At 39.2% G+C, this 14,901-nt stretch overlaps 1 protein-coding gene across 1 annotated transcript in view; it reads left to right on the forward strand.

The window, feature by feature from the left end:
- Nucleotides 1-14,901, forward strand: part of LOC132979408 (piezo-type mechanosensitive ion channel component 2) — an 88,051-nt gene continuing 73,150 nt past the window's right edge. The window contains exons 1-2 of the mRNA XM_061045172.1: nt 1-566; nt 8,090-8,185. Of these exons, the coding sequence (XP_060901155.1) occupies nt 503-566; nt 8,090-8,185 (160 nt within the window). The 5' untranslated portion in view covers nt 1-502. The remainder of the gene's footprint in view (nt 567-8,089; nt 8,186-14,901) is intronic.

Here is a 14,901-nt window from a genome sequence, read left to right on the forward strand (position 1 = left end):
AAGGGGATATAACGGGAAGGGTGAATATCCCAGCTATTCCGAGAGCTCCTGTGACGCTTCATCGCAAAGAAGTGAAATTAAACTTCCAAACGTTTTAAACACTTTTCTTGAAAGGGGGTTTGCTATAAAAAAAAAGGAGGTTAATTGGACTTGAGGACTTGTTGACTTCTTTTTCTTCTGTTTTTTTTTAACGCGCTTTTCAGGCGCAGCGGGTTGCGCACCTGAGTTTCTGTGGCGACAACTTGACTCTTTGAGCAACTCAGCCATCACGGTGACTTTACCTACCCGTGACATGCCTGCTGTGGTGATCCTTGGTATGTCATCTCCCTGTGGAATAACCACCGGAGTCCAGGTGACAGCAGGGGAGAGCTGATGTGGCCGCTTAGAGGAGCGCACCAGTCTGATGTCAACTGGGATTTGACAGAGAGAGGGAGATTGGGATGCAAGAGAAACCTTAGGGAGACGATCCTCGGCTTCTTTTACCTGGATTCAAGCCGGAGCCATGGCCTCTGAGGTGGTGTGCGGGCTGATCTTCAGGTTGCTGCTGCCAGTGTGTCTTACAGCTGGTGAGTTTTTATTCAATCTCCACTTTTTACGCATCATAATTATCCCATGCTGCTATGTGAGCTCACGGAGGTCTAAATTAACCAGATTGTTTAATTTAAAGCTTATCTTAAACTATTATCACTTCATAATACGTTTACGTTTGGGGAAGTTGTGTGACTCTTTGTTTCAGACTTTCTTTATGAAAGATCCAAATGAAAGGCCAAATTAAATTATCTTTTTTTTTTTTTTTACACTCTCACAACTCTGTGACATTTTATGAATCTGATGTGAACCATAACAAACATAGTGATTTAGCATTATCCTTAAGACTGATATCTTATTGATGCTTGTGTGGAGATGAAGATGATTTTCTTTTTGGCTTTTGGATTGACCTCGTGATGCTGGAGGTCACACATCGCCCTCCTCCCTGCAGAAGTCTGTACACTTTTATATTGAGTCCAAAAAACAGTGACAGCTGCACGGTGATGTATCATTTTAGCGATCCAGAAAAAAGTTGTGCAGCAGCATTATTTTTCACCCGGCTGTCACCTTTTTACTGGATGTAAAGAAACACAGCAGAGCTTAGTCACTGCAGAAGTGTGCTTTAAAACCCACGTTTGTGAGTCCCTCCACTCTGCATCGTGCTTGTGTCTCCGTTTTAACTTGACCTTGAGTCTGTGATGAAGTCTGAATTGAATGGCGTATTCTATAAATGTGTAACAATTTAAAATCGGACAGATAGTCAGTGCATCTTCTTGTTTTGAAAGTCTGAAACATGAGAATAATCAAATCACAAACCAGTTAATTGTTTTCTTGCGTTCTTCTCGGAACACAAACAGAAACTATTCTTCACTGTCAGGAAACAGGGAATCGAACTGCAGTTACATTTCCATTACATTACCATTGGATTATTTCAGATGAATTGATGTCGTCAGATCTATATGTTTGAATGAATCATCAATGTTGTTATTGATTGTTTAGCTGCTGACAGGACACTCATGCCCATTGATAAACAGTTATGATGTTAGAGCTTCTGTAAATGTCTTGTGTGGCTTCACATTCCTCGGAGTTGCAGTCAGCGGTGCAGTTTTCTGGTTTGTTTACAGCATTTGTACGTTTGTTAAGAAAAGCGCTGTGCACAGATGCTGTTTGGTTTGATTCACTCTTTTGCTATGCTGATTTAAGAGGATCAAAGTTGGCAGCTTATTTGGACTCAGGGGTGACTTTTGGCACCTCGAGACAGACTGTCAATGTCTGATCTTTGACAGCTTAGTTGTTGCGTTGAAGAAGAAGAAGAAGGAGAAGAAGAAGGCACACAATTAAGTCCTGATTAAGTGCTTCTGAAAACGAAGCTCTCGCTATGATCACACCTTTGATGCAGACTCTATTAAATGCAGTTTACTTTGTGTCGTAAGCAGTCATTCCGTGGTGAACCACAAATGAAAAATGTTTAGCGTCTAACGACTTCTGTGGTGTCTGTGTCAGACTTCTGAGGTTGAGGTACTTTTACAGCTAACAGCATGCTTTCTATAGATAAGACCCACTCAGTACCGCCATAATGCATCACTTGACAGCCCGACGCCTGCTTTATTTCCAAAAGCAATGGTGAGGCGCATGCATTGTCTCCATTAATTCGTGGAAAGTCGTTTTAACAGTATGAATTAATAATGCGGTTGTGAGGGAGAAAAGAATTGCCTTCCCCTTTTATCGTAAACATACCTTTAATATTTGATGTTTTTTTCAAAGTGCAAATGAGCACTCGTCATTTACTGTGGCTGCACGCTGTAACGGACAGGATGGAGGAAATGTAAAGTGGGAAATGATGAAGCTACATAGGAACTGACGGATGAGAGAAAGGTACCTCTGTCATGAGAATGACCTGATGGTCAGCAGCTGATGATTTCCTCATTGTTTCTGTGAGACAGTGAAAAGTCTCACCTTAGTTAAAACTTCATAAAGTAAATCTTTACCCAACAAGCTATTAGCTTACGAACAGCATAGTTTATTTTTCCTTTAGTTTTTTGTCATATTTTTGGCCTGGACATAATTTAAAGATATATTTATTTTCACTCTCTTGTTTTGGACTTTTTTTGCAAGAAAAGAGAACAGGGAAAGTACATTTACTGGGCTCTCCATGTTGGAATAAACACAGAGAAGGCACACTGCAGCACTGCAGATGTCATCTGACTCCAAACACCTACATCACCTTTCCTGTATATGTTCAGTAGTTGTTGCACATCGTCGCTCTCGTCTTCTGTCCCAGTGAAAGACTTGTCTGCTGACGTTACATCGTCTGTGTTTCCTGTTAGCCATCTGACAGCACCTCTTTTGAAAAGCATAGAAACTGCTGGGCCCATGTGTACACAGTCCCTCTCCTGCCACACACATAGAGACACACACACACACACACACACACACACACACACACACACACACACACACACACAGCTACATTACGCTGATCAAACACGCTGCTGTGTTTACTGGCAGAGTTTGGAGTGTGAATTTGATTATAAGCATGTACTTGCAGCAGATATCAAACTTGTGGCGTGAATGTAACAGACTGAGTAGCAGGTCAGATGGGTGGAGTCAGGCAGGTTGTAGCAGCCGAGTTACTGAATAGGAACGAGTCAGAGATGCTTTTGAGAACAATCATTATGCTTTAGATTTGTCTCCATTGCTCTTTGTTGTAATACACATTTTGAGTCTATAACATTTGGTGCCAGGATGTGGTCATGTACAAAACATATCGGTTATCTGTTAGCTCTATGATAGCTTTAACAAGCAACCCACAGAAGATGTGTTTAAGCTCCTGTGAGGAGTTGTTAGCCATTATGAAACAGACTGAACTGAATACTGATTCCTCCGTAAATCCTCTATATGATTTACAAAAGCAAAGGTGACCATCAGCAACTAGAATGGCAATTTGGAGGTGTAAATTATGTCACAAAGTTAGTTTTGGTTTATTTCATTATGTAAAATGATTATTTAGTCTGAATTTTACTTTGTTTCACTCAAAAATAATTTAGAAACAAATGTCAAATGGGCATTTTAACCTTTTAACTGCTTATATTAGACAATAGAATAGACACAACAAAAAGGAAAGATTAGGTAAAATAATCCTGACAACAGGTTCAAGGAGGCTTATGCATGGGATAAAAACAATATTTCAGGGAGCGCAGATGGCCTAGTGGTTCGGTCACGCTTCATGTAGGGAACATACGGTTATTGTCCACAAATCCTGATTTCCTCTATCCACTGTCCTATCAAATAAAGACAACTAGTCCAAAAATAAACACAAAAAAATAAATCTTCAGGTTGTGAATTTACCGAATTTGTTTTTTTATTGTAGAACATAAATCGATAAAAGAAAATCCAGTTGCACCTGCTTATTATTTCATCTTGCACCTGCTGTCAGGAGTTTATTTAGACCTCCAGCGTTAACAGTCAGAGAAGAAGAGAAACACATATACGCTTTAGGAGGATTCAAGATCGTGAGTACATTTCAGATGAAGAATTTTGATTTCAATTGGTCTTCAGCCTTAGTCTAAAACACTTCAGTGAAAACCTGCAGCCTTATAGTATCCCGTTTGTTCAATGTTGGTTGTCTTTGGTAGCGAGGCAGCAAGCTAAGCGAGTCTACCTGAAATATGTATAAAAAACACAAACAAGTGGAAAAATAAACTCATAAACTATAAATCACAATTTTCCCCAATTTCAGACACACAAATTGCCATAAAAGCCTTAATATATATTTTTTCTGCTACTAGTAGCTTGTGCGAGTAACTAGCTACAAGAAAGTGAACATTTAGCTCTATGACTTCTTTTTGCTTCAATAATGCCACTGTCACTATAGCAACAGTATTTACCATAATACTTACACTTTATTTTCTTCCATAGTGTATTTATTGTCTGACAAACCTTGGAGCTTTGTTTTAAGCCAGTAAGAAGTTTTTAAAGGCTAGTTAAAATGAGTAGGCCTATTGGTACTGAACAACTTTTAATCTTTCTTCAACAACCTACTTTCAGATTTAATGCTCCGTTTAAAACAGCAATTTTCTGTTCAGTGGTTGCATTCATGTGGTATTTGCTTTATTATTTTCTTCAGAGGGTTTGAATTCCTCAGTTATCTCCCGGTGCTCGGTCTGGCCAGGCACTGCACCACCTTATCTCATTTCATGACATTTATGTTTTTAGGCTGCAACTCTGAGGTCAGTTTGACTTTATTTCACATTTTATACGGGCTTTCTGCTCTCTTGTGATTAGGCTTGTGTTGCTGTAATAGCAGGTTTTTCGAGGAGAGACAAAGGCTCGGTTCAGATGTGATTGGGGAGTTTTTGCAGTAATCTGATGTCTGAAAACAACGGCAGTTTATTTTCATTCTTCGTGTAAAAATCCTCAGATGGTGAGTCATACAGAGAAAAGGAAAACGGCCAGGAAGACTGCGGTCGACTGTCTGCAGGCTACCAGCTGGAGCAGAGCCATGCAGATACAGATAGATTATCTGTACCTCTTTGCAGTACAGATAAAAGGGGACTTTTATAGATTTCTATCTGAGCAGATGAATAATGGGGGGCAGCAGGCTTCAGACTGCCAACTTGGGTGAAATAGGCAAGCTTAAGGCTTATTTTATGCCACATTTAACAATGATGAAATGGCCTGGGCTGAGATAGAAAAAACCCCTGAGTCATTGCCTTGTCAGTCCCCCCATATAGCTTTATGTTTCCAATCCCAAAGTGTTGAAAAAATGACCCAAAATCGATAAAACTTTGATGAAAGTGTGTGAGTTTAACATTTTTACCTGGACTTTCTGACTTATCAAGCAGTCTTGCATGCATCAAACATTATTGGGTGGATAAATTGTCGGTGGTTTTCTCAAAGTTGACACCACCATAACATTTATTAACTACTGTTGGTTTCATTAGTGTGCATCTGAGTGCAGAGGAAACAAGGTGGTTCACTCACTGTGAAGGGCTGCAGCGAGGGAAAAGTCGGGGCCAAGTCAAATGTCAATGAATAGGCCCATTGAATTTCCGAAGATAAATAAAAGGCCCCATTTTCAGCATTTAAGTGTAATTTTTCAGAAGCTCAAGACCAGTAGTTGATCTCTGTGACTCAGACGGTAACTCACGCGGCCGGGTTATAAACTCTGTACGTGTTGATTTAACCGCGTAGAGATATTTGGGAGGTCAGACTGTGTGTCCGCATTTTGTACAAGGTTTCTGTGTTCGTCTTTTCCCGCCCCTGCTGAACTACCTCCTGACCTATAAATGTTCAAAGAAATGTGAGAAATTGCAGGCCCGGAGCTTATCACATATTTTGTGCGTGGCTGAGAAAAGCCTGAAAAACTCAAGTTGTACAGTACGCTTCATGTGAAACACGAGTTGATCTGACAGCTGTTAAAAGCACACAGGTTGTTAAAAAGACACAAAATGGGCTTTAGTGGTGAAACGGGTAAGTGTTACATCAGTGTGGCTCATTTTGGATGCGTTAATTGATGTTCAGTCAGCGGGTGATGGGAGCCGTTTAACTGGTAAAAGCAGCGGTCAGAGCTGACGGTCACGCTGACTCGGGGAAATGAGGCGTGTGGGGATCAATACATCAATTAATGGTTTTTGGAAGTCATGTTTGCACTTAAGCGTTTTAACTTTCATCATGAGCTCAAAAGACTTCCTTCATGGGCCTGGACCGGGTGTGTGTGTGTGTGTGTGTGTGTGTGTGTGTGTGTGTGTGTGTGTGTGTAAAGAGGGAGTGTTTGGGAAAGGGTGAGTGTGTAGTTACATAATTCAGTGTGACACATCCTTAATACTGAAACTGTGTGTTAGATTTTTCTTTTAGTGAATTTAAAAGAAACTGCTTATTTTCATTACCGCTTAAAATTGATATTTGTTCACCATCTCAGTCCTATTCAGATCGTAAAGACCTTTAATATGAGTGCAGCCTGAAGTGCATCACACAGAAACAACAGACAAGACGTAGGAAGGGACATTTGACGACAAGCGTTAAAATGATGAAGAATTTAAACAAGAAATAGGTTATGAGATGATAATTTAAAAAGGATTTAATAATAATAATAATAAATATTATAATAATGAAAAATGTTACAGTAGAAATAAAATTAGTTTTAAGTTGAAAAAGACAAATCAAATTACAGAGATTGACTCTGATAAAAACATTGGTTATGGTTCACGGTTAAATGATTTATCATTTGAGCTCATTGTCAGGAGAAAAGTACGACCCCGGTGAAGACCACGAGCTGAAACATGTCGGCCTAATAAAGTTATTTAAACTACAAGTGTTGCTGCAGCTTTTTGACCCTTTCAAGCCTTTCATGAAGCGTCTGATTCACCACGCGCCCTGGAAGTTAGTGAAATTGTGCCAGAAAACCCCTTCAGTCTGCTTCTACAGAAAGAAAGTATGAAATCGGATCACACTGTTTAAACTTTCAAATAAATTCAGTTTGAAATGAAAACATTAAAAGAAAAATAGGACATCCTTTTAGATAGGTGTTGGATCTCAACTCACCTGAATATCTACATAGTTGTCATTTATTAAGATAAGAACACATTGTTTATTTATCACCGAAGAACTCACAAGAAATATTGAGATGTTTATAGTTTTACTGATTACCTAAGGTTCATGTAAGGTTCCTGACACACATGAACTGAATGACTTTAAACAATTACGCAAAAAAACAACAACAGTGTTTTAGCGAGCTTAAAATGGATCAGAAATGGATGTTGAATCTAATTTTAGTCTTCGATCATAAATAATTAAACTGAATACTTAATTCTTTTCAGGCACCTGATCATGGCATTTTAATCTGGTTTTGCTCCGTGTGTGTGTGTGTGTGTGTGTGTGTGTGTGTGTGTGTGGCCTCTAAAAGTCACCTTCCTGTTTTCTAAACTCAGCACTAGGCTACATCATGCATTTCATCAGCATCTGGTTCATGACACCAGGGATTTTGATTTTTTTTTACAGTTTTATCAAAAAAACATGATCTAGCATCAATTATTCTCACAAAGCGTGCAACACCACGAGTACTATAAAGAAATAAGATCCTCACAAATGACTTGACGCTTCACTGTATGAGGAGGAGCTGACCGCAGCCGGCTCAGTCAGTCGATCCCCTCTCTCTTAACACCCTCGCACTGTCTGGTGATTACTGTGCTTCAAAACAAACGTCAGTCCCGCTGAATGACTGTATTAAGCTCGGGCTCTTTGTCTGACCCGGGCCAGATGATCAGATAATTAGGCTTGTGAGTGTAAAGTTTGGTTTGGGGAATGTTCTGTCTTTTTATTACAACCAGATTTCCTTCACCAGGAACATTTTTAATGAGCTTCACCACGTGTGTTTCTCACAAATCTGTGTTTGGTTTATCTCACTGACGGCTCCTGTGAAGCTTTGTCACTTCTTGCTAAACATTATGTAATGCACACATACAGAAGACACTGCAGAATGTACAATATAATTCATTATTATTATCTTATTATTGTTCTTTTTAATATCAATATCACTGTTCATTGTTCTTTCTCCCTGCAGCTTGCCTGTTCAGGTACAATGTCCTGTCCTTCGTCTACCTCATCTACCTCCTGCTTATTCCACTCTTCCCAGAGCCCACAGACACAACAATGCGGGGTAAGATCTTTTCAGCCGCTCTCTTTAAATCTTCAACATTTCTTTGACTTTCTGTCCGTCGCCTGCAGAATCTTGACTGTTTCCCAAAAGCCTTGACTTTGAATTGTAATATTGTTCCCTGTAATGTAAACCAGCCCTCCTCTGGGGGGCTTGAAACTCCTTGAAATCGTGATGGATTTGGCGCATAGTTCAGTCCATGAAAGGTAATATCGGTTTGTACGGGCACGAGTCCATCTGTAATAATAATATAAAATGATTCAACGCCGGCAAAATCTGAGATAGAAAGACGTGATCCACAAGGGCCAGATCTGATGTCCACTTGATAAAAATTAACATTTTCGACTTCAGTTTTGTTATTTTTACCCGTTTAATTGATAAAAAAAAACACTTGAACACACAAGCTTGACAGTTGAGAAAAGAAACCCAATATAGAGCATGAAATATCCTTCATAGAAAAGGGTCTGTTCTTGATAATAGCTCACCACTTCAGTTGCTCTGAAGGCTCTGTCGGTTCTTTAAATGGGTCTGATTTCTTAACACAATGATCTGAGTAGATTTGACAAGCGTTATTAGTTTGTCCACTGGATGTGAAAAGCTGTGGCTTGAGAGCTCTTTAATATTTTGGTTCAGAAAAGAGTTTAGTAAATTCAAATCCGGTGAATTAGCTTCCTCGTCATCTCTTTGCGCCGCCTTGAAAGGAACATAAATCACCATGAACCTCTGAGGTTTATGAGAAGCGACTGAGAGAGGTGGCTGTTCTTCTTACAGGTGATGAATGTGGGAATTGCGGTCGTCAGCTTCAACCGCGCCTTCACGCCCTCCCCCCTCCCCCCTCCCCACAAAAAATACTAAACATAATGTGGGTTTCTGTAGGAGACCACATGCAGTGTTTAATAATACATAGAGCCATATCGGTGGGGAAGGAGCAGCATCCAGACCGAGAGGCTGTCTCTGCTCGTCTGCAGCTGAAATAACAATCAGGAAGTAAAGGAGGAAGAGAGGGAGAGGAGGGAGCGCAGAGTGGACCACTTACACTCTCATCAATAGTTAAAGAGAGAAGTCTTCTAGGAAAGCTCAGTGTTCATGATAGCTGCTGACGTCGAACGTGGTTGGACGGCGAAGTAAGAATTGAAATGGTATTTGTTAAATCCTCTGAGTCTAAAACATGACATTGGCCTTCAGCTTAAATGTCCTGTCCCCCATAATAAAGATGATATAGTAAGGCTTCAATGTATGATACTTAAACCCTCACTAAACATGACAAATCAAAATGGTTCAACATTTTTACGTTCCTGGCAGAATCAGCTGTGGACGGTGACATACTCGTTTTTGGGGTTTTCTGTCCACCATTCAAGTCCCATTCTAGTGAACACAACGTCTCAGGAGGATCTGCGAAAGTGTAAAAAGAAAAGAGATTTGCAGATCTGTGTACGCAGATCCAACTTGTCCCAAGAGCTGAAACCACACAGGAGATCAGTTACATCTGAGGGGGGTTAACAATTGTTTGTCTGTTTATGTGTGAATTATTAAAACTTTCTGCTGCGTAAGATCCAGAAATGTGGTTAGGGTTTAACATGAGTACAAAAACCCTCTCGGATTCTAGGATGATCCAGTTATACTTCAGACCCCACCAATGTATCAGTGTGTAAACTTTTCATTTTTATTTAACCTTTATTTAACCAGGTAAATAACCCATTGAGATCTGGATCTCTTTCATGAGGGTGACCTGGCCAGGAGGGCAGCAGCACGTCATAAAAAGCATTTCATGATTAAGAGACAGCTTACGAACAGAAGTTAAGAGAGAACAACAATTTACAATGTGCAGATTGATTTACAGATAAAATGCAGAATCTTGATCACAGATTACAACAATTCAGAAACACATCGGGCACTGTCCAATTGTCTCGCCTTTTTTTATCTTTTAAGATCGAGCCAAAGGCTTCGAGCGAAATGAGATCCGCCACTTTCAAGTCATTTTGGAGAAAGTTCCATGCGGACAACTTAAAAATACATACTTTGATCACGACAAAGTTTCAAACAAATGTCTAGTAAGATAAAATAATAAAGGGGTGACTTGTTAATCCTAAAATAATTGAAGATTAAGTTGTACATAAATCTTCATTGTCCAATTAAAAAAAGGCTCCAGGCTTTAATCTCATCATGTCATATTTAGTGTTGCCGTAAATTAAGTGACGTACAGAATTAAATCAATCAAGCTGATGTCAAATGTATGTTTTTCAGTATTTTGACAAGTATCGCTGTTATTTACATTTTCTTTTTTGTTAATCATCGTATTTTTTTTCAGGTTCTGCATTTTAAACGGAGGCCATAAGAGACTCTTTGTCTTTGAAGTGAACAGCTGTTCATGGCCCTTCTCTTGAGGTTGTTCTAATTCCTACTGGTTCAGAGTAGTTCACTAAAATCTGCATGTAGAGATGAGATTGCAGAAATGAATGCAATTATACTCAACGTTTTTGCAGATCGCTCAGCAGAAAGCACGGTGCAGGAGTCTCCTGAGCAGCAGGCTGGGGCTCTCCTTGAAGACGTGTTTATTGGCCTGAAAGGTGGCAAAGATTTTATAATGAAACCAGCAGAGGGAAAGTGATCACTGTATCTAACAAATTACTTAAAGGCTAGTTTATAATTAAAAATGTCAATGCTTTCAGGTGTATTTAATGGACGCCTTGAGTGCTTGTAATAATGTTTAAATGCTGCAATCTTGAGAGAAGACAATATGCCGCAAGAATAACGACTTTGCCTGAAACGAGTATCTAGTTCATCTGATCTCGAACCAAGTATACCGTGATGGATGTACAGTTGAATGTACTCCTTATTTCTGATGAATATCATTTGCAATAAAAGTAAGAAAAACTTGCTGACCTGTCATGATAACAGATTGATTTTTGTCATCTCTGTCTAAGGGTTAGCATGCTCAGCCATTCATCACTTCCATAAAATTTGAACGAGACAGCATGCAAATGTTATTAAATGGTGATCTAAAGGGGATCAAATCAGTAGAACAGTGTCCCAGCCTCCCCTCTAATGTTCCATGCCTTAAGTTTATTTATTTCTGTCATTACAAAGAAAAGGTTTCAGTGTATCCACATACATAACAACTAAACATATCACAGTAAACTGGGAAGAGCTATGCTGTGTCTTCCAGGCTGTAATATGAAGCATTGACCAAAACAAAATAATGAACTCGATGAAGGATCAAAACTCAATGTCTCCTGCAACACAGTAATCAAGCAAAACCCTTAAATAAGTGTAATTAACATGTAAATGACCACAGGCGGAGATAGTATGAGATATCCTCTATAGAGTCACATCTGTATGGCTCAGCTGTCTGTCATCAAACAGGAGAACTTCAGGCTGATAGAGCCACAGTATGTCTGATTCAGTGAGCAGGGGCTCAGTATCAGGATTACGTTTTCAATGTTAGGATTCCACAGGATTAGGATGATGGTGATAACACTGCTAAAATATCAACTGTAAAAGATCAGCAGCCATTAAAGTTCACATATGATCCTTTTCAACAAGTCAAAAAAAAGTCTGAGAGCGTCCCAAAAATGTCTGTGAAATTTCTTGTTATAAATCCACCCCAATCCTGTATTTGATCAAGCCTATAAACCCCTCTATTTCAGCCCTGCTCATAACAGGCTGTTTATGTGTCTGTACCTTTAAATGTAAGTAAACTGTGTCTGGCCACGCCTCTCGCTCCATGCCCTACTGTTTACAGTAAGAAGGCAGACTCAGAGGGCAGAACAAACACTTAGCTGTGGGAGTGTCACCCACCTGGGGGAGGGGCTACTGCCCTTTGTGATGTCATGAAGGGAAGATCTCCAAACGGCCTGTTTGAGCACACATTTTCTGAAAAGTGGAGCAGGCAAAAGACGGAGAGGATGGACTTTTCTCATAATTGGGGGGTGTATAAACAGGCTAGGGACACATATTAGTCTCTGACAAACCTGGTAAAGTGCATTTTGCATAATATGTGACATTTAAACTTCACACTGTTTAAATGTGTTATGAAAAAGCTGTTTAAAGTTATTACTACATTGTATTAATTATGTAGTGTTTAGAAACTTGAGCAGATCATCATAATCTGTAGAGTCACACCTTCAGTGTCTGTCATTTAAAATGATTAGTCTCATGTATGAAAACCAAATGAAGACATTCATTTGTTACACTGACAGCATTAACTTAAAAAAAGGACAGAAAAGAAACACACAGCACATATCTGAGTTGTTTTACAAGGAATTTAGACACAGGATTTAGTTAATTCAGTGATTTGTTTTGATGGTCTGTTTCATTTTGTCTTCGAACACGTGGCAGTCAAATTTGTAAAGTTAATTTAAACCAAATGCTGAACATGAATAATTCATTAGTAGTCATTTTCTTTAAAAAGCCACAGCAGCGCAGTGTGCCCGAGGATACGTCCATAAACAAGCCTCCCAAGCCTAACTGGAGACAAAGAATATCTTATGCAACCTGTTTTTATTTTCTTTTTACTCTCTAATGTCTTATTTGCAGTAATTGGCTCCACATCCAGCTGAAGGCATTCAATTCTCAGCAGAGTTAAACTAAATCCAAACTCCTGTTCTCAAATGCGATGCAGGGATTTTAAGAGTCTTTACAGGGTGGGTGCTACATGCCTCGTTGAATGGGAACTGACACGACAATGTCCCTGAGTGTCTTAGTACTGTTTCATGAATTTAAATAAATGATTTATGTAACGGAAGATTGATCAGGTTTATGTTTAAGCTCGTAGAACTCTTATCAGAGGGTGTCTGGATTTGAACCAATCAGCTTTAAAACAAGCCGATCTTTCTGATTTTGTTTAGACATAAAAAAAAATAATAATCAGATGACGGCATCACGGTTCTAAATTCACTTGACTTGTGTAAAGACATGTCAGGGTTTTCATTGTTATTCTGTTTATAAAGTCGTTGTATAAATGTATCTCTTTGAACAACTTGTGCAATAAGGAGACCAAACTTGGTGGAAGAACACAGTTAACTTTAAACCAAATCCAGATCCACGCGTCCTCAAGCAAATTTGAGAAAATTTGACAGAAAACAAATATTTATACATCCCAGATTGTTTACGTGGTTATTTCAGTCCAAGCAAATGACAGTACTACTGAATAGATAGTTGATATTCTGATGCTTTAGCCAGGCTCAACCATATCTGCAAACACATCTTGGCACTGGTGAAAATACCCAGATGTGTTGGCTGAATTGAGTTTTTGTTTATTAACAACAAACAAACAAACAAGCACAACTGATCAGACAGTTAAAGGTTATTATCCCAGTAGTCCAGAGCATGAAGAGAGGCTGGGGAGGCCGGATTACCTCAAGTTTATACTGAGAACATCTGATCTTCAGGGAGATTTAAAAAGTATGCAGACATGTTATGTTATAGGAGACCTCAACATAGTACATTTACATTAAAACCAATGTACTCCATGAGTAAATTACAGTAAACAGGAGAATAGAAAAGAAAAGGTGAGGAAGGTATTTAAAGGATATTTCATTTCTATGTAATTGCAGTGTTCATATATTTTACCCTTTTAGATCAATACCTACATATGGTATCTTAACAGAGTCTTAAAGGTCACATGTTATACAAACGCACTTTAATATGTGTCCCTAGCCCGTCCATAAAACCCTCAATTACGAGAAAAGTCCACCCTCTCCGTCTTTTGCCTGCTCTACTTTTTAGAAAACGTGTGCTCAAACAGGCGGATTGGAGATTTTCCCTTCGTGACATCACAAAGGGCAGTAACCCCTCCCCCAGGTGGGTGACACTCCCACAGCTAGGTGTTTGTTCTGCCCTCTGAGTCAGCCTTTCCACCGTAAACAATAGGGCATGGAGTGAGAAAGGTAGAGCCATTCTGGAGATGGGCGTCAAACAACGCTCATTTACATTTAAAGGTACAGACACAGAAACAGCCTGTTCTGAGCAGGGCTGAAATAGAGGGCTTTATAGGCATGATCAAATACAGGATCAGAGTGGATTTAGAACTAGAAACTTCACAGATACTGTATGTTTTGGGGAACTCTGAGACGTATGTAAACTGGTTGAAAAGGAGTATAATATGTGACCTTTAAGGAAAAGATCAATTTCTCCATATCATACACTCCCTTTACAATTGTTGCCTATTCACCTTCGGTTGGTGGTTCCCTTGTTCATCCACTTCTTGTTTATTGCTTTTTTGTATTTTCAGAAGGTACTTGTCCTGGGCTTTAAATGTGATTGTTATATGTTCCCTCAATAAATAGTACCAAAACTACCAAATCTCTGTACTGATTTGACGTTTGTTATTATCTCTGACCAATAAAGTTGAATTACATGACGATTCCAAAATATGTGAGAGTCGTCAGCCGTTACAGATTTGAGTTGTTGCAAGGACTTTACTATAAGCTGTCGCAGATGTCTAAGCTCTCTGGATATCCTGCTAGATGTCCTTGTTTTAGTCTAATTTCTCTTTCTTTGTAAGAACACTGAAGTAAACAAAACAAAACATTGCAATCAAAATGTTTTATGTGAGCACATAATTGGCATAAAGATGCGATGTGATTCTGAAAACTTTTCACTGGCCCCCTCTGACACTGTGATTTGGCAAGCGTTATGTAGTCAAATCAAATCTAAATGTTGTCATGGAAACAATTATCTGATTGATTAGGGAAAAAAGGAGCAACGGTGAAAACTAA

This window comes from Labrus mixtus, chromosome 8 (genome assembly GCF_963584025.1).
Source record: "Labrus mixtus chromosome 8, fLabMix1.1, whole genome shotgun sequence".
Lineage (NCBI taxonomy): Eukaryota > Metazoa > Chordata > Actinopteri > Labriformes > Labridae > Labrus > Labrus mixtus.